The sequence below is a fragment of the Propithecus coquereli genome, unplaced genomic scaffold (assembly GCF_000956105.1).
Source record: "Propithecus coquereli isolate 6110/MARCELLA unplaced genomic scaffold, Pcoq_1.0 Scaffold147, whole genome shotgun sequence".
Taxonomy (NCBI): domain Eukaryota; kingdom Metazoa; phylum Chordata; class Mammalia; order Primates; family Indriidae; genus Propithecus; species Propithecus coquereli.
Window position 1 is genome coordinate 3,829,912 of NW_012139080.1, and position 26,646 is coordinate 3,856,557.

General features: G+C 43.2%; 1 protein-coding gene across 2 annotated transcripts in view; it reads right to left on the reverse strand.

The window, feature by feature from the left end:
• FRMD3 (FERM domain containing 3) overlaps window positions 1-26,646 on the reverse strand; it is a 251,744-nt gene that overhangs the window by 80,554 nt on the left and 144,544 nt on the right. For both annotated transcript variants that reach the window (XM_012640022.1, XM_012640021.1), the window contains exons 4-5: window positions 12,097-12,175; window positions 6,198-6,295 (exon numbers count right to left, since the gene is read on the reverse strand). In XM_012640022.1, the coding sequence (XP_012495476.1) occupies window positions 6,198-6,295; window positions 12,097-12,175 (177 nt within the window). The remainder of the gene's footprint in view (window positions 1-6,197; window positions 6,296-12,096; window positions 12,176-26,646) is intronic.

Genomic DNA, 26,646 nt, shown 5'->3' on the forward strand with positions numbered 1-26,646 from the left:
TACTGACTCTAGCTGGAAACCAGCAGACATTCCTCAAGGTTCCTTTCATAGCTGATGTCCTCTGAGCCCAGGAATTCCCTGGCTGGAGCCGCCTGATGTTTGTGCAGGTCCGGCTTATTCAGTGAAAAATCACAGCATGAAAGAACTCAAGGAAATCACGCTTAAAAGCAAATGGATTCCTGTTCAACTTAAAGGATATATGTCTAAGCATGGAAAAGCAAAGCAAAGTAAGGTTGTTGCTGGGTTCTAACACAGGGCACCTCCACAGGATCTTCAAGGATAAAAGAAAAATGCCTACGCATCTCTGAGCATCCAGAGGGCCGAACAGAAGTGGGTGCGTGGACCACAGCCCAGAAAGGCAACTGTGATGTTGGCAGTGGTCATGCTCTCTACTGAGGCCACAAGCTTGCTAAGGAAAATGAGCCAGAAGCAAGTATCCCAGGCAGAAACAGGATACACCCCAGGAGAGTAGACTAAAGACGGTGGAGAAACTGTATTAGAAGAACCTGATCACCAACATGACTTTGAAGTAGATAATAACCTGTAAGCCTTGAGCACACAAATCCAGCTGAAAAATCACACCCAGCTCTGTAATTTGTATCTATTGTCCCTTCACTGTCAAACCATCTAATGGATGCGAAAGGACAAACCCAGGAGGAAAGCAAAGCTCTTTAAGTCTTCGTACCAAAATTCAAATGACAGAGTTCTTCAAAAAAAGGAAAATTACAGAACAACATCCGTACTGCAGAAATTATTCCATAACATCGAGAAGGAGGGAATCCTCCCCAGCTCACTCTACAAAGCCAGTATCACCTTGATACCAAAGCCAGGAAAAGACACAACATAAAAAAGAAAACTACAGATGAAATTATGAAGTTCTTAAAACAACCTAGGATGTATACCACAGGTGGAAGGACTTTTAAAATAAGACCCAAAATATTATCAATCACAAGGGGGAATCAATTAATTTAATCATATCAAAATTAAAATATTTCTGCTTAGTAAAGAACATCATAGTCAAGGTGATAGAGAGATGACAAACTGAAAGAATATATTTGCAAAATCTAAAGCTGACAAGTACTAATATCTATAATAAAGAAGAAAGTCCTAAAAAATCAGTTAAAAAAATGGGCAGAAGTCCAATACAGAAATGATCAAAGGATATGAACAGACAATCCACAGAAGGAGAAACGCAGAGGGCTGTTGTAGGGAGAGATGCTCAGACTCATTATTAATCAGAGATATGCAAACCAAACAAGACGTCACTTTATAACATTGGCCAAAAACCAGGAAATTGGCAGAGATGTGAGGAATTTAAAACACTTGCACACTTCTAGGGGATCCTAGATGCATGTTGCTCTTCTAGAGAGCAAGGTAGGAGTATTTAGTCAAATATTATGACCAGCACTCCCACTTCTGAGCATTTATCCTAAATAAACTCCGGGTGCCAAAAAGGATATTTCCAAGGTTTTTTGTTTTTTTTTATCATAGCATCAATTATGATAGTAAGAAGTTGGAGGCAACTTGGGTGTCCATTGTTGGTGGGACAGATAAGTAAAACATGAAAGTCCCGCCCTATGGGACACTCTGTAGCAGTTAAAAGCAATAAAATAGATGTGTACCCAGCAACATGGACAGATCCCAAAATCAGTGTTCTGAGCACAAGAAAGGGGAAGGAATAAAATGCATTCCACAGCCCCATTTAATTTATGGAATTTAAAGTATATGCACACAAAAAATATTAATCATTTTATAAGGATGTATGAAAAAACAAAGATATATAGGAACCCAGTTGTTGCCTTTGGCAATAATGGAGAAAGGGAAATCAATCAATCAATAGATGGGCCCATGGGGGACCAATGATGAGAGTGAGCCATGAACTGATGATTAACTCAACCTAAGTTCAAAACAAATAACATAACATGCCTACCTATACTCACACACACACACACACACACACACACATCCCTGTGAGCTGGCTATGGGCCTAAATATTTCTGAGATGGAATAACCCAATGCCCCCATTTTCCACAGGTGATGGGATAATGGACCACCAATAGGAAACTGGATCATCTTCAATGCAAATGTCAGCTTGCAGAATGACAGGTGAGGGAGGGTGTTATTTGTGAGGGCCACAGCTCCTTCCAGGAAAACTTTCCAAGTACAACGGACTTGTACTGCTAAATGCTGTAAGTGAGTAGCCTGGAAAGTGCCAGAAAACTTAGAGAAGAAATGCCATAAAGACCACCCAGGGTTGCTGACAAGGTGAAAATCAACACCACACCCATCGCAGGCCCTGCTCTCTCACCCCTGAAAGCTTGTCTTTCACTCTGACCTCCCCTTAAGCAGAGGGAAGTTTTTGAATGAATGAGGACATCTAGCTTTTCATACCAAGAGGAGTTGGGTAAGCAGCTGCAGTTCTCTCTCCCACACATGACTTTGAGAGTCCAGTTGTGACAAATGACATACAGCACACCGGATCACCTGTGGTTTGAAACAGGCTCTAGTACTTTTCTGAAAGAATTCAATTTTAAGAGAAAAAATCCAAAGAGTTTGAAGCAGTTGGGATGAGTAAGATCAGAGATGGAGAGTTTAAAGGGCAGCAAGCTTCCCCCTGGTTTGCAGAGGACTCATTCCAGAAGAGCTCCAGATGTAGGATGTTCCAGCTCCAGGGTCAACTCCTTCAGGAGCCTTCCTTGACTCACCCTTGCTGGGCCAGGGGCCCTTCTAGAGGACTCACAGCATGGACCAGACCTGTGTGTCCCTCCATATAGCCATGAATACATCATCACAGTGGTGTGTTAACTTGTCTGTCTCCGCACAGGGACTTTGTATTGCAGTGCCTGCTCCCTAGCAGCTGCTCAATAAATGTTTAGAGAACACACGAGCAAATAAATGAATGAGGTAGTAAGTACCATCCCAGCATGTTACTGAAAGTTTAGCACTTGTCCCCAGGGCCCAAGGCCACATCATAAGAACGAGTACAAGTGGTTTGAGGAAAAGGAAAGAGAAGTCTATCAATTTGTCAGGCAATGAGGAGGATGGGCGACTACCATCTTAAAGTGCCATCATTCTATCTATAAGCAGAAATACAGAGCTTTTAAAGGGAGTTTTCAGCTTCAGGTTATTGCTGTTTAACCATAGCATCTCCAATGAAAACAATCTCAAGACTTCTGTCCTGATCTCTGTCAGGATCAGGACAATTTTGTTGAGTCATCTCCTGTGGTACAAAGAACAAAGGACATTCCCATGCCCCTCTGATTACTGGCCTCAGGCAGGGATGCAGGTTTTAATTTTCAAAAAGGGAGGAGGGGCGTTAAAGAGACAACTCGTAAAACATTACCCTGTTTTAGGCTGTTCCCTCTGTTACAAGCAGGCAACCAACCAATCTTTCCCAAGTACAGACAGAAAGCACACATTGGTGCAATTTAGGCAAGTGCCCTGATGAATTTAACATATTTAGTGGAGAACCCACTGTGGGCCCAACACAGGAAGACTGCAGTGAAAACAGCACCCAGATCCTGCTCCCATGGAATTAGATTTTACACAGGAGGAAACATGCAATAAGCCCAAAACAACACAAGATAATGTCAGCATTAAGTGCTTGCAAGACAAGGAAACAAGAGTGTGAGAAAGAACGATGTGCAGGAGGGAAGCTACTTTAGATAGAATAGTCTGAGAAGACTTCTCAGAGGAAGGGACATCTGAACTAAGTTCTGAATATCTAGCAGGAGTCAAGACTTCACAGGAGTTAGACACACCAGGCAGAGGAGACAAGTTGAATCCCTCCATGGTGCTGTTTTGTAAAAAAGAAAAGGAAAGATATTTTTACCAAGAAGGGACATAAATAGACCCCAAGGATTTTGTGTGTTTTGCAATTTGTATTATGAAAGAAAATGCATGTATTGAAAATGCTCATGTATTCAGTATGTACAGGTGACTGGCTGTTTTTGATACACTCAGAATCTACTGAAGCTTAAAACACACTCCTTAAAAGAGCATTTGCAAACAGACAATGACAAGTCACAGCCTCCAGGTTGCTAGTCATGTGTTCCACCCTCCCTATTGCTCTGTAAGCAGAAGCACTTCTGACAAAGCTCATCTTTATCTGCATTTGTAAACGACCTCCAGAGCTGCTGAAGTACTCACCCCAGCCTCAAGAACTTTATGAACCACTTTTACCGGATTTGCTACAAATGACCACAGACACCAGTGCATTTGAGAGCCAAAAGGTCCTTCGGAGGCCTGCCGATCCATTTCCAACTCTACTTTCTCCACCACGTCTGTGTGCATGTGGTCAGTGATAACAGCAGTCAGGAAGAAAATAGGGCCCTGATTGTCTGGATGGAGGCTTCCTGGCTTTATTTCAAACAGAAAACAGGATGCAGAGTTTTCCATTACAGATCTATATTGAGCTCATCCGTGGAGAATTGACAATAATTCACTAATGCCTAAATGCATTCTGAAATGCTCATATGCTGGTCTGTTGCTTGTATTAGCATCGATTCCCTCTTCCCTTACCTAAGTCAGTGCACCCTGACTTGGAACATGCAGTCTTCCCCCTGGGGGAAGAGAACTATGGAATTTAACAGCCCTTCACTTTGAGATAAGAGAGGAAGCTTCCAGAAGCACATACCCCACCTCAGAGCAGATGCGAGGACTATGGTGGGAACGTGACAGTATGGCTGTGGTTCTACCACTTTAAGCTGAAATATCCCTGAGGGTTTTAACGCCTCTGCCAAAATCTGCTACTCAGCACTAGGCTGCTCCTAGGGAAGGAGGAAAAACAACACATACACCCACTTCACAATTCTCAGACCAAACACACCTGGGAATGGAGACAAAGGAACTACTTCATAGCACAAGGCGTCCCACAGGGACAGAGGTGGGCCACTGAGAAATCCCCAGGAGAAAGATAGGTTTCTTCCGCGGTGAATGAGGCTTAGTGTTGTGACAGGCAGATAATTGTCACCGCTGAACAGCTTATGGGCCTTCATGAGCTCCTTTCTCATTCCAGATTCATCGTAAGACTGACATACTCAGTCATGCCTCTCTCTCTCTCTCTCTCTCTCTCTCTCTCTCTCTCTCTCTCTCCTCTTTCTCCCTCTCTCTCCTCTTTCCCTCTCTGTCCCTTTCTTTCTCTCTCTCTTCTCCCTTTCCTCCTTCCCTCCCCTCCTCTCTCACAAACATGTTTGTTAACATTCAGGCTACAAATGGCTGGATCATCTGGATCCCCAGGCCAGGTGACTCCCAGCTGGCTGGCCCACGGGACGGGCACACCTGAGCCACTCTCCACCTGGGTGCTGGGCCATCCCCGGCCATGTGCTACCTCAGGCCCCAGAGGCCTCCTTCCCTCAAACTACTTTCCTTACAAGACAGAAACATCCAGAAGCCAATCCAGGTCAATGTATTAGCTGGTTCCCACTGTCCCCACCCTAAAAAGAGCAGCAGCACCTCTGAGGGGCCTGCGTTTCCCCTGGCCTGGTGCGGTGGCCTCATGAGATCACACAGCCATGGAGTGAGGACAACTAGCCAATTTAATAGATGAAGAAACCGAGCTTAAAGAGCATAAGTAATTTGCCTGTGGTGAAATAGCCAGGACGTGGGAAGAAAGCGTCAAGCTGACGTCTGACCCATTATGGGCCTGCTGCTCTCCTCACCACGTTCCATGGCTAGAAAAGCTGAGGATTTAGACACAATGACATGTACACATACATGGACATGCACACATGGAAATAGATATGTACATGCATGAAAATGCTTACAGGACGACCCCCTTGTTGGACAGCTACCTTCCTGCACGTACTTCTCCCCACCTCCCGCCCCTCATTATGCCCACTGGGCCCCACAACTGGGAGATGGACCTCAGAACACACAGCACCCCACATCTCTTGAGAGCTTCTTATAAAAGCATTCATTCCAGCCCCTTCGAAAGAGAGCCTCTGACTCTGTCTTGGGGTCTTACAGGACCCTTTGTTTTTGCAAAGACCCCTGTGAACATATCAGCCCACCTTTCCGCCAGCACCCACTGCATGGGAGGGACGGTGAGTAAGGGATCTGTTGCTAAGTGCCCAGCCCTGTTTGGCCTCCAGCCACAGGCTCAGACAGGATGTGCGGGAGTGGGGGAGAAGGGAGACTCTGACAGCCGGAGCTCTGCAGTGCAACGATGGGGCTGGGCGAGCTGTGGCCAGACTTACCTTGCACAATACAGGCACCCAGGTAGGCAGCATCGGAAAAGGAACACAGCAGCCGGCCGTGAAAAATATCTCTTTTAATTTGCAGGTACAAAAGGTACCTGCAATACAAAACGAGAAACAGTTCCCCTAAGTTTTGACTGAAGCCTGGAAGAAGTGGGGTTGTTCATGCTTTAGCCACCAGGGTCACGAGAGCCCTACCCAGTTCCAGGGAGTGGCTTAGGCAGCCAAGCCCTCCATAGAGCAAGCAGAGGAAAACTGAGAAGGGCCCTCTGAATTCAGGAAATTTGAAGTGTCTGTGGCAGAGCAGGGATTTTTATCAGCTTCCAAAGCTGGGTGGGCTTGGTCTTTTCAAAGAGGCATGAGAAGAACCGAAGAAAGCCACGGGGCCCAGCAGCCACTGCTCCTGGCAGGAGCTCTCACAGGATGACAGCCATGGCCACTATCATCACCACCCACATCTCAGAGACAGGCTGCCCCAGTTCTATTTAAAATGGAGAGTCAGGAAATGGGTTCAGTCAGTATTCCAAGACTGGCCCCATCATTTCTCAGGGGCAGACAGACTCACATTAATCAATCGCAAAGAGATGCAGTTATCACGAGGCCAGAAAGGCAATCAACGCACAGCTAGAGCTGTCGTCTGTGCAGGCTCTCTCCTTTCCAGAGATGGCACACCACTCAGATGCCTACCAGGGCCGGGCGCACTGTGCCTGTGACGTGGTGAGTCACGTGGGCTGGTGTAGATGGCAGCTCCCCAGGAAAGGGCCGGCCGCCACGCAGCTCCAGCCCAGTGCTGCCACTGGAATGGCAGACCAGGTGCATCCAATTTTTCCAGAAAATCAATCTTTGAATCCGACATGTCAACAAATTGTAAAACCACTGTAGCACCAAACAAAAAAATAGCCAGCCCACGACGGCGGGGAGGGGTTGGTGTCAGCTTGCAACCCCTGGCTCAGGCTCACCCTGTCCCTGTCCCTTCTGTTCCCATACATTGACCAAGCTCTCTCCGATGTCCTCGTCCTTCTTAGCCATGTTAACTCTTCCATTCAAAGCTCAGGCAGGCCTGGGGGCCATTGTTTCCAAACAAGGTAACTTCGCACATGTGTGCAGATTCTTTCCATGCTTATTTTAGAGTTTAACTTCCAGAGCCCAATTTTTTTTCATCCCATATTCTTGGGATGGGGGATAATCTCTCAATCAGTCCCAGTTATCACCTCGTGATGGTGGTTTTATGTGTCATCTTGACTGAGCCATGGGATGCCCAGATAGCTGGTTAAGCATTATTTCTGGGTGTCTGTGAGGGTGTTTCTGGAAGAGATGAGCATTTGAACTGGTGGGCTGAGTGAAGCAGAGGCCCTCCGCAATGTGGGTGGACACCGTCCAGCCACTGAGGGCTGAACAGCACACGACGGAAGAGGAAGGCTAAATTCACTCTGCCTGACCACCAGCTGGGATGTCAAGCTTCTCCTGTCCTCAGCACTCCTGGTTCTCAGGCTGCAGACTTGGGTTAGAATCTACACCACTGGCTCTCAGGCCTGTGAGCTACACCACCAGCTCTCCTGGGCCCCCAGCTTACAGACAGCAGACTGTGGAACGTCTCAGCCTCCATAATCACGTGTGTCAATTCCTTATAATAAATCTCATTCCAGATACATGTGTGTGTGTGTGTGTGTGTGTACATATTTACATGTATATCCTACTGGTTCTGTTTCTCTGGAGCATCTTGACACCTCCAGTGCCCAATTTGATCTTTACTCAGCCCTATGAGGGGTAACATGTACAATTCCCATTTTAAAGGCAAAGGAATGGAGAACCAGACAGTGAGATTAACACGCTAAGGTCACAGAGGTGCTGCCAACCCCAGAGCACTGGAGCTCACTGTTTCTGGGCGCCGGTTCACTTGAAAGCACACTGGACGCATCGAAGGATTCAGGGGCTCCCTGATGTTTTCATTCACCGAATCTTCATCTCACATCCACCTCATGCTGGGCACTGCGCCCGGCACAGGAGATGTGGCTGAGGTTCAAATGACACTCTCTGTCCCCAACTTAGTATGGAATTGTGCTCATGGGTTAAAGGCAGCCCTGATAAATTTTGTATTCAGAGTGTGGTGTGTATTTTGTCAAAGGAACAATATTACACTCGGTAGGTAAGAACCAGACTATTGCCCTAAACTAGTGCCTCTCACACTTTAATGCACAAATGAATGACATGGAGATCTTGTTAAAATGTAAATTCTGATTCAGAAGGTCTGGGGTGGGCATGAGATACCATATTTCTAACAAGCTCCCACGTGATGCTGTGCTGTAGGTCCCTAGACCACACTTTGAGTAATAAGGTTCTAAACCAGTGGTTCTCAACCCTGACTGTGCATTATAATTATCTGTGGGAGTTTTTAAAAAATACCAATGCTCTGGGTCCTTGAATCCTGCCGCAGACCCAATTAAATCAGAATCTGGGTCCTCACCAAAACTTGTACATGAATATTCACAGAAGCATTATTCATTAAAGCTGAAAAGTGAAAACAGCCCAAATGTCCACCAACTGATGAATAGATAAAATACATGTGGTATAACCATACAATGGAATATTATTCAACCATAAAAAGGAATGAAGTACTGATAGATGCTACAACAGAGATGAACCTTGAAAACATTATGCTAAGTGAAAGAAGCCAGACCCAACATGCTACGTATTATATGATTCCTTTCATATGAAACAACCAGAATAGACAAATCTACAGTGACAGAAAACTGATTAGTGGTTGCCAGGAACTGGGGGGAGGGAGAACAGAGGATGACTGCTTGGGTACCAGGTTTCCTACTGAGGTGAGGAAAATGTTTCGGAATTAGTTCATAGCAGTGGTGGCACAACTCTGTGAACATACTGAAACCAGTGAATTGTACACTTCAATATCTGCCAAAAGAAACTAATATTTTTGGAAGTCTAAATTGTCTTATGATAATGGTTCTCGAGTTTTGGCATGCTTTAGAATTACCTGGAGGGCTTGTTAAAATACAGATTGCTCAGTCCCAGCCCCAGAGTGTCCGATTCAGTAGATCTGGGGCATGGACCAGGAATCTGCATGTATAACAGTCCCCAGCTGATGCTGGTGCTGCTGGTCCTAAACCACTCAGAATGCCAAGATCAATGCAAATACTTGAAACGATCAAATATTTGCCTTTTTTAAGGACTGTAAAACACCAGGCCAAATATCATGAGTTTTGTTTTTGTTTTTTTTTTCCCAATGTGTTGAATGTATGCATTGAACACACAAGCATTTGCTTCCACATTTTGGTGAATTTGGTAGTGAAAAATAGTTTCAAATAAAGATTTACTGATGAATGAGAGGTTTGGATTCTAATCCCATAACTCAGAAATCAGTTTGCTGAAAGCTCCCTGAGAAAAAAGCAGCAGCTTTCACATCAGAGCTTGGGTCTCTGCTCATATCAGTGATCTCTGGAGATAATCAAGGATTATTGTGGATTCAACATAATCCACTGAGCCCTACAAATGGCTTGAGGCTCAGGATGCCCATTTTTTAATACAAGAGCCACAAAAATAAAATGCACCTTTCTTTAGTATCACTCCTGCATGAAAAGATTAGGCAACAAAAGTATAAGAGGATCTGGGGCATAAATTATTGTGCCAACACTAATAACATTGCTTCTCTATCTAACATGGATTTAAAGATGGTTCTTACTTAAAAAAGTAAATAAATAATAAAACCAACATACTTTTGGTTACATTCAATTGTATAGGGCATCTACAAAAGCCCTAGAAATCTAAAGAATTGTAAGGTGATTGCTTAAATGGAGAGATAAAGGAAGGATGGAAAATGATTTCCAATATCCTTTCTTGTGGGTATTTTTGTTGTTTTGCTCTTTTGAAACTGCCTTTTTCTTAACATTTTTTTACTCCAATGCATGGTCATGAATGTGATCTTAACTTCACATGTAGTAAATTTTTCTAAAATTTTAGATTAATCTTACAATAAAATATTAACTTATCATATACGAATAACTAAATGCCTTCAAGATAAGAATTTAAACCATAAGTACCTGCGGCATTCCACAGCTACTAACTTAGTTTGGAATTCTAAGGACCAGGTTGACCAAGAAAAATCCATTTCTTCCTCTGCAAGTGTAGTGGGTCATCTTAATTTCCTCTGGAAACATCAAAATGTTCACAATATTCCACTATTAAGACCTGAGCTATTCGGTCAAAGGTAGGAAAATGTTAGCAAATTTAATTGAGAGGGGCTAAACTGGGGTCGTTAACCAAAGTTTGTATTCTTATACTTTCAAATGGGACTTTTCTCAATGACATCAAACTGTCCAGCCTTAATATGCACTGCAACACAAATTCAATTTTTATCCTCCAGACAAGATTGTAAAAAAAACAAATGACAAAAGTGGGGCGTTAGTATTTGATTTGATCTTCTTAATTACACTGTTAGCACCCCGAGGGCAGGACAAATATCTCTCTCTCTCTCTCTCTCTCTCTCTCCTTTTTTTTTTTTTTTTTGATAGCTAATTCGGCCCCTGGCCACCCCTGGGTAGATAATAGCAAGTGAGGAAGAATTTGTCAAATAAATAAATAAGTTTTTCAAGCCAAAATCAGGCCAAGGCTACATACTGTACGATTCCATTTATATGAAATGTCTGGAATAGGCAAACACGCAGAGAAAGCAAGTAGATTAGCGGTTGCCAGGGGCTGGAGAAGGGGAGGATGGGTAGTGACTGCTAATGGGTACAGCGTTTCCTTTGGGGGTGATGAAAATGTTCCGGAACTAGATAGTGGTAATGGTTGTCCAACACTGTGAATGTCACTGAATCGTACACTTTAAAATGGTGAAATTAATTTATGTCATGTAAATTTTACCTCAATAAAAAGAAAAAAGCAGGCCAGATTGCAAAATGCCAACCCCCACTTATAATGTCCATCATGTATTATCCTCCTCTGCACACGCTCTCTCCCCTCCCGCAGCTCCAGCACAAACGTCATGAAATGGCTGTGGGCAGATGAATAACAGAGAATGAAACCATCTGCTCCCTTCCAAAGTCACCTCAGCACCACTATGGTCAAGCTTTACCAAGACTCTGGATAACAAGGAAGCAAAATATCTAAGAATCCAAAACCTCCCCCTGCAAATGATCAGAGCAAGTTACATCTGAGGCTTTCCTGTTGTCTCTGCATCTAAGCAGATTATTTTGAAAGATGATTATACATGGTGATTTTTGTGGTCACTGAGTCGGAGCCTCATCAAGAACTCAGTGCACAACGGCTGTTTCCCCCATCCTCCTGGGACCCTGCGCAACAGCGTCTGCTGAGGGTATTCAAGGAAGCCAAAGCCCCAGAAGGTGGGCTGAAGGCAGCCCCAGCAGAGGGGGATGAGGAGGGAGGACGTCCAAGCCTGGAAATTCAAAGAGTTGGGCTGAAAAGAGTCTACAGGTAGAGGGTAGCCTGCCCCACAGTGGGTCATTTAGCAAGCGCAACGCAGGATGACAAACAGTGCATTCTGTGAAGTGATCTCTTCCCTCCCAGAAAGCTCAGATCCAAAGGATAGGCGAGGGGCTGCGCTAGCTACGAATGTGCCCCTGTCCTGAAGACAGCCGTCTTCTATTTATTTTTAGCAGCCCACCGTCAGATGTTTTCAGAGAGCACCTCCCCCTCATAACCACTGCTTTTTTGTGCAGTTAATTACACTCCCAATGACAATTGTTTGAAAAAATCCCAAGACAATTAAGTGTAAGAGAAGCATTCCAAGCCAAAATGCTCAGCTCGGTGCCTGCGCCGTTGAGATGTTCTGCTCTAGACAGGAGGCACGTCTAGCCTGCAGGACACGGAGACCCCGGCTGGTGAAAGGTGCACATTAAACATATAAACAAACAGGAAATACCTTGTGAGCTCTTCTTTAATCTTCAGGGGTTCGTGTGGGTAGAATTTCACTCTAAAGCACATGGTGTATGGTGGATGAGCTGAAACATCATAAAGAAAAAGCATGAGAAAAGCAGCAAAAGACCATGGACTTAAACACACACAGGAAAGGCAGCCAAGGGGCCTTACGGACTAGCCGGGGCAGGGGTGGGGGTGAGGCAGGGAGAGGCTGATTTTTCTGGAAGAAGCGGATATGATGCCCAAGAAAACAAAGTGACAGCGACAACAAAACTCAAAGAAAATGCTTGACAGGACGCCCAGAGCAAATGAAGAATGCAAGCGACCTAGTCAGTCAGTACAGCGTCTCACAGCACGGCTCACCCTCATTCCTTCATTCCCTCCAGGTCACAAATCCAAGGAACATTTGCTTTTCTGATTCTTCCCACCCCCTTGTGACAGATAAATTGCCCATAAGCACCCTTCAGGTTTTGGGGCTCGTGAAAGATTTTTTTTAGCATGTGAGGTGGAAAAATGTCACAGTACATGACTAGTTTTCCCCAAATCACGGTGCTTCCAAATTAAAATTGAGATTTACAAAATGGAGTCAGCCATGCACAGATACTACTTCGTACATTTTTAGTATTATCTACCTATGAGGCAGTGACCTGCACGAAAAAGAAAAACACTTTTACAACTTCCCAGTTTGTCTGAATCAAGGTGGCATTATGTAGACCAATTCTGGTTAAGGTTCATGATTCTGGAGTGTTCTAATTGCAACAAATATCCAGAACTCAATGACCAGCTAATGGGATTCTACAGAATTTCCAACACCTTCAGTTATAAGACCACTACTGACTTGTAATATTACCCTAATAAATGCATATAAGTGTAGTAAGATACATTCAGATTTCAGTTAACATATAAAATGAACAACTTAAAATCAAGGAAATACGATGGTTAGTATTACTATTTCCATGGATCTGACATAGCTGCTCAGTTGTGTTCGTATCAGTAAAGCTACCCAGGGTCAGCTCTGAGTCTACATGCAGATGTAAGGTTGAAATAGCATCCTGTTCTCCCCAAAGTCCTCTTGCAAGGTAAGCAGGAATTAAATTGCCATCCAACTCTACACTGCCTGGGTTATTCCAGATTTAGACAATTTCTTTACATAGAAAGAACCATCACCACCAAATACGAATGTATAATGAGGATAATTTAATATGGAAAAAATTATTTAAAATAATTTGACAGAAAGCATCCAAATCACACATACAAAAAAACCCCAACACAACATGGCAGCAACTTGCTGACAATTTCAGCAGAAAAAAACTGATCTCTCTCTCTCTCACACACACACAAACACACACACACACACACACACACACACACAGACACACGCACACCATAGAACTTTTTCCATTCAGTGCCCCACTTCTCTACCAGGAGCTAGCCATTTCTTAACTGAGTTGGTTTCTCCTAATCTGACCTTATGTTCCCTAGATATAAGAAAGGACACATTTTTTTCTGAAGCACGAGGAGAAAATGGATACCTTCAATATAGAAAAAAAACCCCACTTAGAAAAATATAAATGATCAAGTCATTCATCTTTCATGATATCTAGAGAATAAGGTACAATTCAAAATATTGTATCTTTAAACATTCCCCAGATTTCTTTTTGTTTAAAGCACCACCTTTAACATTTTGAAACTAATGTCTTTTTATTTTATTATAAAACCTCTGAATTGTCATTAATAGGAAGGTTGAGACAGTTCTTATAAGAGAAAACAATAGTGTCAAAGATAGAATTAACATGTAAGACAAAAGGAATTTTCTTTTTTCTTTCTTTCTTTATGTTTTATTAAAGTCCTCTAAATGTATGCATGTTTAAGTACAACCAATGAAGATAGATAGATGACAGATAAACAGATAGATACATACATACATATATACACAGACGGATAGAAAATAGGTAGATGGATACATAGTAACATAAGTAGAGACAGAGATAGATGGTGGATGGAAGGTAGATATATAGACAGACAGACTGATGAGCCATGCCCCTTCACTCTCCCTCGCTTTGTCTCTATTCCTGCCCCATCTATCTCTCAGGTCCCTACCCCATTCCTCCTCAAACCCTCCAAGCCATATTAATAATGCCATATATACTCTTCCACCCCTTTTGCCATCCTCACATGAATATATGTCAGCATGATTATATGTGGAGGTATTTTTAATCTATTCTAACAAAATAAGATCATACCGTACATCTCTCTTGCTTTTCTCACTTAGCTCTATATCCTGCTCATCCCCCTAAGATGGTAGATATTATTGTCTATAACATCTACATAGTAGTTCATATTATGGAAATGCCAAAATTTACTCAATTACTTCCTTTTAGTTGCCATTCTGGTTGTTTCCACATTTTTGCAATTCAAACAATTCTATAATTTATGTACACACACATATATACATACTTGTGCACAGATCACTAAGTGCTTGTATTTTTATTCTATGACGCAGACTCTCAGAAGTTGAATTGTTGGATGAATAGGTATGGAAGAATGTTTTAATGGGAGCAGAAAAAATAAGGCCAGCTGACTGGAGGTGAATTGGGGAAAGCGGGACCCCAGAAGATGCCTCCAAACTAGAACTGTCCTTTCTCTTCTACCTGTTGGGCAGCCTGTTGGCTCACTGTGCCATAAATTGGCTTCAATTGGTGTCTGAGCTCATCAGATGCCAATCAGGACTCTCCTTCATCCTAAGGGATCAGATAGTGAGGCTAGGACAGCTCCCCAGGTGGCCCTCTTTGAATACCTCTGCAGGTAGGAGGTCCTTCCATACAAGCATCCTCACTCCAAGCTCCAGAAAGGTTTAGGGTCTCCCCACAAGGAGAGCTCTTCCATCATCCGAAGGCAGCACTCATGGCCCTTCTGAGTCTTCTCTAAAATAAGCATCTCCAGTTCCTTAATGCCTCCTTTTTTGAAAGAGTTTTGAGAGCCCTCCTTTCCCTCCCGCCGCACCTCCACGCTGAGTGCATTCGTATCTGCTCTGGGCTTCCTCAAGCCAGGGGCTCCCAGGGCTCCTGGCCTCATTCTGGACCTATTTGTTGTCCCCTTTCAACAGCCTCCACTCAATGTTGACTCACTCTGAGTTCATAACGGACCCACACTCTTAATCCTTTTCATATATGCTACTGCTAAATCACACAGAAACAGCCACTAAGTTCCTGACATCTCCCTCCATTTGCTGGGTGTGATCACAGGAGAAATGAATACAAGGTGGGAGAGATAGGCTCACGACTAGCCCACTATAAGAAGGGATGGGAGCTGGCTGAAGGAAAAACTGGAGGAGGCACTCTTCAAGCCCAACGTTTTCTATTTTCTCCTGCCATCGTATACCCCCTCCTGCGTTTTTTTCTCATATCTATCCAGTGTCCTTGACCCCTTGTCACCAGTAAAAGAAGAAAAGTTTCCCTATAAGTTACAAGGAGCCCTCGGTTCCGGCGCAGCAATCCAGGAGTAACCCCAGGAGGGACCTGGGCTGACAAGGAATCAGTCGATCTCATGGCCCAGGCCTGGAGAGGCCACTGCGGCAGGGGCCTTCTCCTTGAAGAACTCACTTAAGGTTCTGGATGCAAAATTATATTATAAAAAAAGTGGTAAATCTAAGGAACACTTCTTCACAGGGTTGGAGCAAGGTGAAAAGATAAATAATTTCCCCCAAAATGTAAATCTAGTTATGGATGACAAGATTCAAGAAGGTATAAACTTACACGTCTTGTTCAGCTAATTGTTGATAAAAGATTGACTCTCTGCCTGTCTGGCTGAATGAATTAATGAGTGATAAACCCCAAGCTTTGAGGCACATGTCAAGGGGAATAGTCAGGCCCTGCCATCACATTCATCCCTTGGACCCTTTGACAGAATCAAAACACTTATCGAGAAGGTCCATAGCCTGGATCACAACAGCAATTCCTAGGATTGACATTTCGATAGCATCCAGCTTTCTGTCTCAGCTTCTGTTCTGCCCCCTCAACATCTAGAACAAATTTAGGGACTCTGGAGTCAGTTACAGTAGCTACTTCTAGGGGTAGGATTAATTAATTCAATCAACAAATACCTATTGAGCACCTAATAGGTACCAGGCACAATTTTAAATGTGCAAATAACAGCAGCTGTGAACAGACAAAAATTCTATCTTCATGGAGGCCACATTCTAGTGGGGTAGACAAGTATAAAATCAAAGTAAGTAAGTAAGTAAAATATACCAGACATTAGAAGGTCATACATGCTATGGAAAAGAATAAGGCAGAGAGGATTTAAGGGGTGAGAGAAGACCACCCCAACCTCTGTTCCTTCTTCCCATCCCCACTCTAATCAAATCCATGAAGGTAAGTGCAATTCTTTTTATTATCTTCTGTAAAACCAAACATGGGAGAAATACAACCATTTAAAAGTTTAAGTCATTAACCAAGGAGATGGGGGGGATCATCTTTAATCCCCAGTGCGGGGCACTGGTTTGGGGCCGGGAGCTCAGAGTGGAGCACCAGCATCCACCCACACCAGGTGTGCAAGTGCCGAGAACGGAGCCTTCCCAGGTTCAGCCTGGCAGCTGCTATTTACTCCCTGGGATGTGTCCAAGGTCCTGAACCCCTTGTAGAGAGATGACTACCCCCTTCTCCAAGCTGCCAAGTGTCTCTGCTCAATCTAGCGTCCATGTCTTCTTACTCTTAAGCTACAGAAAAAGAGGATGAAGTAAGGGAAGACTCTGTCCATGCCGAACATGTGATGCAGAATCAGTAGATGGAAATGCCTCATGAAGGAGCTATCTGTGGACCAATAAAACCTGCAGCCTGAACTGGGGCCCTGTCCAAACAGCGTCATCATGAACAGACCCTGTGCATCTTTCCTACACTGGGAAGCACGGTCACCCACGGGAGAAGATGTCGTGTCCCTCTCTACTGTGGTCCTCAGCTGCGGCAACCACGATGGGGCACACAGGGTGGTGAAGACCCCGAGTCCCACAGGAAGTAAGCCCCTGAGTTTTGAAGGGAAAGGGGAGTTCTGGCAGCGATCTTGAGCAAACCACCTTTCTGTTTCCTGCTCTGGAGAAGGGACAGTGCCAGCTTCTGTGTGTACCTTTCAGAGGTATTTGGATGGATCCAATGGGCTGTCAGCACGTACACATGGGGCAGTATCAAAATAGGAGACTTTATTTTGTTGAGATAAACACTCCTGCCAGGAGAAGAGAGTGAAAGAGAGAGGTGGAAGTGGGAGGGAGGGGATGAGGAAGACTGAATTGAACCCAGTTCAACATCTGAAAACATTTACTCAGCCATGTCAGTGCTAAAGACGGAGGATACCACCTAGCAGCAGAGAAGGAAAAAATGTAAAAACCACTTTAAAATGCCAGCACATGTAATAGCTCTGAGAACAGGAGGGCTCCTCTCACAGCCAACTGATACGTGCCAGACAAGGCCTGGGAGGCCAAGTGTCTCCTCAAGGCAGCCCCGCGGCCCCTTCTTGCATCAGCAGATCCCGGGGTGGCGTCATTTAGGTAGTTTGTTAACACTGAGAACATGGGGAGAGGTACAGCTGTTTACAAAGCAGAGACAGAGTTTCTCATCTCCACATTGAGCCCTTGCCCAGAAGCAGGGTTGGGGATAGGAAACGATTAATTGAGCAGGCTCCTGGGTAAAAGGGGAAAAAAAGGACTTTCTATTTTTAACCAACAACCTTACTCAAATCTTTTAAAAACCAAATAGGATTTTTCGAGAGGGAAACATCACTTTGAAGCTTTTCTTACAATCCAGACATCTTCCACCGTCATCATAAAGAATCACAGGAAAATAAAAAAGCATAATATCAGGATCGCACATATAGTGTATACACAATCTTTCTTATATACATCTGGCTTACAGCTAGGAAAAATCTCCCTAATCCCCTTTAAATAGCAGTTCAAGCAGAGAGCCTGTGGCTCCAGCAGGTTATAGAGCAATTCCTGTACCTGGAATATGTCTCTCTTGTACCTTCCTCCTCTGGGACTCTTTTGAAAAACAAACAAACAAACAAAAAAACCCAAGTGTGATCAATTTGTTAGACTTTCAGACTCTGGAGAAACATTGCAAAGTCTTTGGTGTTGCAGACAGGACCTCTACCACCTGCAGTTGTGACGCTTGCTTTCCAAAAGACCCTAAGTAGGCATCAGAGGCTCCCAGCCTTTTCCATACAACTGATTCCTTTTTATTTCTAAGCAAATGAGCATTCTCCCTCCCATGTCTTTCTGGGGAGGCTTTAGAGCAAGGACTGAGGAGGGCGCCCCACATCCCTGTTGTGCACACACCATGCACAGCGATGCTAATGGATTCATCTGTGCTGCATTTGATAATGAAACAGCTCGAAAGCACAAACTATTTCTGTACACGTGCAAAGTGACTCTTGAGCACCAAAAGGGCAGAGCATTGCTCACTCATTCGCCAGCTAGGACTCTTGGGATATACGTAAATAAGCCAGCCACAGAGAGCATGGGCTACGTTAACAACTGCTCTTCTACTTGGAAATGATCATTGTCATTTAACAATAACTGTCACTATCAGCATCATTATCAACAGTGACGATTCCTCCATCACACTTACTGAAATGATCACCACTGTTGCCTCAGCTTCCAAAGTGGAGATGGGTTTTTTAAATTGTGTTTAATTCATCCTCCTCCCATTATAGTTCTCACTTGTGCTTTTACCACACACAGGCGTGCCCACACACACGCAGGCACCGACTGGAGCCACTCTAAGAACTCCCTTAGGGGACACTGGAACACTGAGCAGTTGCCTCCCAAGTACTTGGTCTCCGAATGCTCTGCCCGCCTGTGCCTGTTCAGGAGAAGCTCAAAGAGACTCTGGGGTCCAATATTTCCAATATCGAGTTCATCACTTGCACAAATAGCTATGGCCAAACTGAAAACTCTCGGCCTCTGTCTCCTCATCTGTAAAATGGACATAATAATAGAACAAACTACACAGATAGAGGTCAGAAAACTTTCTCTGTAAAGGGCAAGAAAATAAATATTTCGACTCTGGGAGTCTCAAGGTCTCTGTTTCAACTACTCCACTCAGCTGCTGCAGTATGGAAACAGCCACCAACAATATGAAAACAAATGTGTATCGCTGTGTTCCAATAAAACACTGAAATTTGAGTTTTCTATCATTTTCATATGTCACAAAATATTATTTGTCTTTTGATATTTTTGTAACTATTAAAAATGAGAAACGTATTCCTAGCCCAAAGGCCATACAAACACAGGTGGCAGCCAGGTTTGGCCCACAACCTGATAGAGACCAGGATGAGGATGGCGTGAGTTGATGACTGCCAAGCCTCAGCAGACTGTCTGAGACCTATGGACTGAACTCACAGCAGTTATGGTTACTCTGCAGTTCAGGGAAGAAACCAACATGGCTGAGGTAGAGCCATGACCTCCCCTTGACCTACCCTTTACCTTGGTTGAAAAAGTGAGAGGGAACTGTCATCTCCCACGGAGGAGTGGGGATGAAACAGGCATGAAAGAAGTGCACATATGAAGAGCTATTTGGCATTCCTGGCATGTAAAGGATGCTGCCTGAGCCTAGGGTGCAGTGACCTGAGAATTTTAGCCAAAAAGTTAGCAAGAACACATGAAACTGAAGGCAAGAAGAGATCAGGCACCTGCTTGCTGCTGATGTTGTATGACTAACTGGAACCTGGGAGTCACGTTGGTAGGTGTAAATCAACTGTAATAATAACTAGGATAGCTAAATTCAACTACTTATACAACTTGGTACTGAGATTTTATACTATAAAATTGCATCTAAAAATTAGGCATTATGAAGGGTTTCCAACCAAAGGGAAACAAGAATAAAGTGTTCCCACCCACTTGGCCCACACTCGAATCTTCTCTGGTCCTCATATACCAAGGATGGAAACTCTTGGCCCATCATGGTTGCCATTCAGACAATTATGCTGCCAACACGTGTAGTTCTGAACCACGTGAGCCCTTATGAAAGAATGCGGACATTCCCAAAGGAAGGGAGGGGCCCCTAGGAGTACCACACCAGTGACATATGGGCTTCTGCCAGGAAAAGCTCCTGTTCCCTCTGCTTTCTCCACTTCCCCTGTCACACTCCCCTCCTTCCCATGAAGAGGAGGGCTGGGTCCTCCCTGAAGCCCCAGGACCCACTACTGAACCCAATCACAATGATGTCAATGTCGCCATCAACCATAAAGATAAAGTTAAAGATTATAAAGCTGTGGCTTGTCAAATGCACATGTCATTTAGAATTGCATGCAATAAAATTAAGGGTTTTTGTCATTATTATTATTACCATTATTTCATTTTATATTGGGAAATAAAGAAAGAGTACAACGTGGAAACCATTTATAAGCTCAAATTACATTCACTTTCTGGGAGAAGGACCAAACATGGAAATTTCTCGTGAAACAGTTGAACGTGGGAGAAAAAGAGATACCTGGCCAAATCTACTGAGCTAGCACTAGAATAAGAGAAACCGGCTTCCCAAGCTGGAGACCCTCCATGGCTGAGACAGAAATCACAGCTGCTCTTCCTGGAAAGAAGCATTGGGAAGAAGAAACCTGGAAAGAGCAAAAAAAGCAAAAACTAAAGCACAGTAGTTGGGGACTTCATGTTTTTTGATTTCTTTAATGGGTTGTGTTCAGTCGTGTGCTTTGCTTTCTTTTTTTAAAGCACATGGCAGTGGAACTTCTTCCACCTGCTCCCTAAATGTAGCATTTCAATTCTAGTCAATAAGCATTTATTATGAACCAAGCATATGCACCACCTTGTACTAAGCCATGGATTAGGTGAAGAAATCTTCCAAACCCAGTACTAGGACCATGATTAGACAAGTATGGGTATATGTATGAGGACAATAGGTGAGGCTGCCCTGGGTCTGGAGGCAGAGTTACTGTCTGTATAGGGACCTGGAGAAGTAAAATGTGTAAAACTTTAGTGTCAGAAGTATGCGATCAAGTTCATCAAAAACCAACAACATACATAAAGGAGAGGGGAAGTAAGCCACAAAGCAAAGGCATGACGGTCACCCAAAGAGTAAAAACAAATGCTAAGTATGAGAGGTCTAAAAAAAAACTCATGTCCATCTGGAACCTCAGGGTGTGACCCTATTTAGAAACAGGGTCTTTGCAGACATCATTAATTAAGCTATGATGAGGTCATACTAGGTTAGGGTGGTCCCTAAATCCACTGGCTGGTACCTTTATAAGAGAAAGGGAAGGGAGACTAGGACACAAAGACACAGACAAGCACAGAGAGAGGCAGTGTGAAGCTGCAGGCAGAGAGTGGAGTGCTATAGCGACAAGCCAAGGAATGCCAAGGTTGGCCAGAAACCACAAGAAGCCAAAAGAGGCAGGAAGGATCCTTCCCTGGAGCCTTCAGAGGGAGCATGGCCCTGCTGACACCTTGATTTCGGACCTCTGTCCTCCAGAACTGGAGTGAATAAATGTCTGTTGTTTTAAGCCACCCAACATGTGATAATTGCTTATGGCAGCCCCAGCAAGGGGAGCAACCGGAAGAACAAATAGAGTTGGGAGTTGAGCAGCCAAACTGGCCTCATGAGTGAGCACAGCACCTGTGGCTTTTCTCCTTTTGTTCCTTACACCAGGGCAAAATCCCCTTCTCTCTCTCTCTGTCCCCCACCGCGCCCCTTCCCCACCCCTGCCGCCACCAGCCACCACCTTTTGACAAAATCATTCATCAGAAAGAGAGCTACCTGTTAGATTAGCCCCAAGGGGGATGCTGGAAAGCTAAAGAATGTGACATCAACACGAAGGACCAGGAGTATCAACGTCAGAGTTAAGAATTACATACCATCTCAGGGTTCCAGAGAGAGCCATAGTAACTTCTGAGGAGTAGCACCATAGACATCAGCCAGCAATTTAACTCAGTACTGCAATTACAGCTGAGTCGGACCCATGCATTAGGCAGAGGCTGGGAGCCCTCCCCCACCCTGGTTTGCAAGCAAAAGTCATTTCCAAGCAGCCCTGCCCCTTCAGGGTGCTTGGCAGCAGCACAATGTCTAGCAAATAGGGCAAGAATAAGTTCTTAACTACCCTGCTGGGCTAATCAGGCCTCAGACAGGCACCAGCCAGGATTAAGCAGAGAGCCTGTTTAGAAGAGTCAGTGAGCTTTCTCTCATCTAGGGCTCTATTTTTATGCTTAATGCATAATACACTCTCATTTCTTTCTTTCTTTCTTTCTTTCTTTTCTTTCTTTCTTTCTTTCTTTCTTTCTTTCTTTCTTTCTTTCTTCCTTGATTTTTGCATAAAGCTTTCTCTCCTTTTATTTTCTCTTTTTTATTACTAAATGATACATGAATATATTCTCATTGTAAAAGATCAGAGTCTAACATAACTATTAATATATAATAAAATGTGAAAGCTTCGTGTCGCTTCACCCACTCTCTTCCCCATAGGTAACCACAATTGAGTGTACATCTTTCCTGTCCTTCTATGCACTTATACAGTAATCTTTTGTTTTCATATAAACGAATCATTCTATAAGTGGTATTTTTATCTGCCTTTCTAACTCAACAATGTACCTAATAAATCTTTTCATGTCAATAATATATGTCTATCTCGTTCTTTTTAATGACTGCATGAATTCCACATAATTTACTTAGTCTTGCTAGAATTGCTGGGATTTTCATTACTTCCTCAATGTTACAAGTGAGGCTGCAGTGGACATCCTTGCGTAATATACACCTGTGTGTGAACAAATTTTGCTTTAGCTAGATCATAGAAATTGACTTGTTGGATCAAGAGACACAGGCATTTTTAATCTTGAAAAATACAGCCAAATGACCCTCCAAACTGGCTTCGCCAGTTTATACACTCTCACCAGACATGTTACCATCATCCTCATCAACTGGGTATTATCAATAATTACAATTTTCTCAGTATGGTAAATAAAAATATCTCATTGTAATTTGCATTTCCTCTATCACTAATGGTGTTGAGCATCTGTTTGTGACTTTATTAGTCATTTGTTTTTCTTACTTCTCTGCATCTTTTGTGCATCTTTCTATTGAGTTGTTCGTCTGTTTAGTCCATAGCGTCATACTGTATATATTCGGCATGTTACTACTTGTTATATATTTGGCGAATGTTCTTCCCTTTGTTTTTCTTGTGTTTTGTTTATAATTTGTTTTATGATCATTTATTCAACAAACATTTGCTGAGAAGCTACTCCGTGCAGTGAACAATCTAAATATTCTGGTTCAATAGTTTAATTTTTGCACAAATGTGTCAGCATTTTGCTTTGTTGCTTCTGAGTTTTATACTTTCCTTGGAAAGCTCTGTGCTACCCCAAGAGTCCAAAAAATATTATCAAATTGTTACCTAAAACTTCTACATATGTTTAAATCTACTGGCTTTTTGAATACATCTAGAATGAATCCCATGTATAGTGTAAGGTATGCCTTTAACTTTGTTTTTCCAAGTAGAAAGGCAATTATCCAAAATTCATGCCTTTATTTAAAAAAGTCTTGAACAGCTATCTTTCTGTCTCTGATATGAAATACAATCTTTATCGTAACTCATATTCCTATAAATAATGGATTGGTATTGTGATTGTTTTTTCTGTTCCACTGATTATTTTCTCATTCTTGAGTCGATCTTAATTACTAAATGTGTCTATTAATAGGCCTCTTTTAATTACTATGGCTCATATGCCTTGATTTGCTATCTAACAGAACAAGGACCCATCATTGTTCTTCTACCTATTTATTGGCTAATGTTGAGCATTTTCTTCTGCAAATGAGCCTCAGGATCATTGTTAAATGCCATAAAGCATGTCACTGAAATTTTTATTTGAAAATTATTTTTTTATTTCAGAATATTATGGGAGTACAAACACTTTGGTTACATATATTACCTTTGCACTGCCCAAGTCAGAGCTATAAGCATGCCCAACGCCCAGACAGCACACACCATACCTGTTAGGTATGAATTTACGCATCTCTTGCTCCCCATCCCCACCTGCCCAACACCTGATGAATGAATGTTACTCCCATATGTGCACATAAATGTTGATCAAGTAGTACCAATTTGATGGTGATTACATGGAGTGCTTGTTTTCATTCTTGTGATACTTCACTTAGAAGAATGGGTTCCAGCTCCATCCAGGATAATACAAGTTTTATTCATATAGATCTCACACATTTCTTGTTAACATTTATTTATAAGAAATTTGTGTTTACTTGTTATTGCTATTCCTAATAATAGCACTTTCTAACTAAAAGTAGACCTACCGTTTGTTCCAGCAATCCCACTACTGGGTATCTACCCAAAGGAACAAAGTATTTTATCAAAAAGACACCTTCACTCAAATGCTTATTGCAGCACAATTCACAATGGCAAAGATGTGGAATCAACCCAAGTGCCCATCAATTCATGAGTGGATTAACAAAACATGGTATATATCTTGGATATATCTTGGATGGAACTGAAGACCATTATCCTAAGTGAAGTATCTCAAGAATGGTAAAAACAAACACCACATGTACTCTCTAATAATTTGTAACTAGTTGATGGGTACACATGGGCACAGAAAGAAATAAAAATCACTGGAAATCAAGAAGGGGGAGGGAGGAAGAGGGGAGGGGTAGAAACCTACCTAACGGGTACGATGAACATCATTCAGGTGATGGGCACATTTATAGCCCTGACTAAAGCACTATAAAGCTATCCATGTAACAAAAACATTTGTACTTCCTTAATATTTTGAAATAAAAAAAAATAATAGCACTTTTTTCCCATTACATTTGAGAAGCAGTTACTGTTTGTGTATACAAAAGCTATTATTTTAGGATATTAAACTTGTACCTAAGGAGAAAAGCCATCATTAGTTGTGGGCAGGAGGTAGGGAGGGAAGGCAGGGGGAGAGTTTGGAGAGGACGAAACCAAGTTTAAGACACTGTCTGGATCGCTGAGAAGGAATCCAGCATCCCTCAACACCCTAGGCTTGTCTGAACAGAGTGAGGTATTGGTGCAAGACACAAGAAATCTCAGAGTAGTTGAGGGGTAATGTTCTGTGCAGAACTGAAGAAATGGCTGTATGGTACGCGTAGGCAGAGAGGAAGCCTCAGATGGTGTCCACAAGTTTCCTCAAGGCTGAGCACTTTCTGGCTGTCCCAGCAGCGAATACAGATGTGCTAAGTGCCAAGGAGTGAAAGAGACCTGGAGTGGGGACCACAAGAGCAGTGGAGACTTGCAGTCTATGGCCATGCACGGCAGGAACCAGGGCCTCAGGAGCACACACCAGCGCGTGCTCAGAGGCCGGTTGGGACCCCTATACCCAGAGAGGACGCAGTAGGGAAAGGGGCCAACAAACAAAAGCCAAATCACACGACACACACTGGAGAGGACTCGCGGGACTGTGCACAAGAGAGAAGTCACCCTCACTACCGCAGCAGTGCATACGCTTCTCCTGTCTCATGGTGCCATCCTGGGGGAGGAAGAAGGGGAAAAACTCTTGATATGGGAAAAGTACTGCAAAATGGAGCATGCATTTTCAAGTGACTATGTTTAAATTGTGAATTGACTGAGTAATTTTCTGAAAAAGATAAAATTCTAAACTAGCAGATCCTGAGTAACCCTGAAGTGGAAAGATTAAACTTTTTGCCCTTAAGGGAAAGGCAGGAATCACAAGCAAGTAGAATTCAGTCATCGGAAAATAATGTTGCATTTCTGCACATCTGAGCCATAGTATGTAACTTTTTAAAAATCTTTCCATGCTAATATAATTAGTGCGGCTACATAGATACTGTAGAACATACAATATCTGTCCTCTTGATGTATGCCACTTCATGTATAACACTGGGCCACATTCCACAGTTATGGGGTCAAGGCTAAAAGCAGTAAGTGAGAAGAGTCACTGTTAGGTTGCATAGCAACACTCCTTCAGGAAAAGGAAGGACTCTGAAAACCAAACATTCAAAAATATGCCACTGCAGTTAACACTTTGTTTGCATGCAATCTGTTATCTGAGTAATCTCACAAAAATAAAAAGAGGATCAACAGCTCAGTCCACATTTGTACCTATGGACACGCAATGGCACAGGGAAATGAGAAAGATATTCCCTCAACACTGCCCAGACAATTACGCAGCCCACCTGCATTTCTACCTCATAGGTGAGATTAAAAGTTCGATTTTTAAGGCTCCAGTTCCAGGTAAGAAGGGCTAATTGCACCCCACCCTGTCTCTCTTACGGAATGCAGCTATAAAACCTGGACAGGATACATTTGGCAGCTATTTAAAGACTCTGAAAAGTAAATAGTAGAGGGCAGATTGGAAAGGAAGATGAGAATTCAAAGGACCACTACAACAGTGGTGAGTTCCACACTCTTTTCTCTGGTATCATCTGGCCAGCACCTGGGAAACACCTGGAAATAGATACGAACTCAGACAGAAAACTCCAGGAGAAGCTCCTGATTAGGGCTTGAGGGAAAGGAAAGGAAAGGGAATTCCAGCAGCAAGAGTAGCTACGGAAAGGGGGCTGGAGATTTC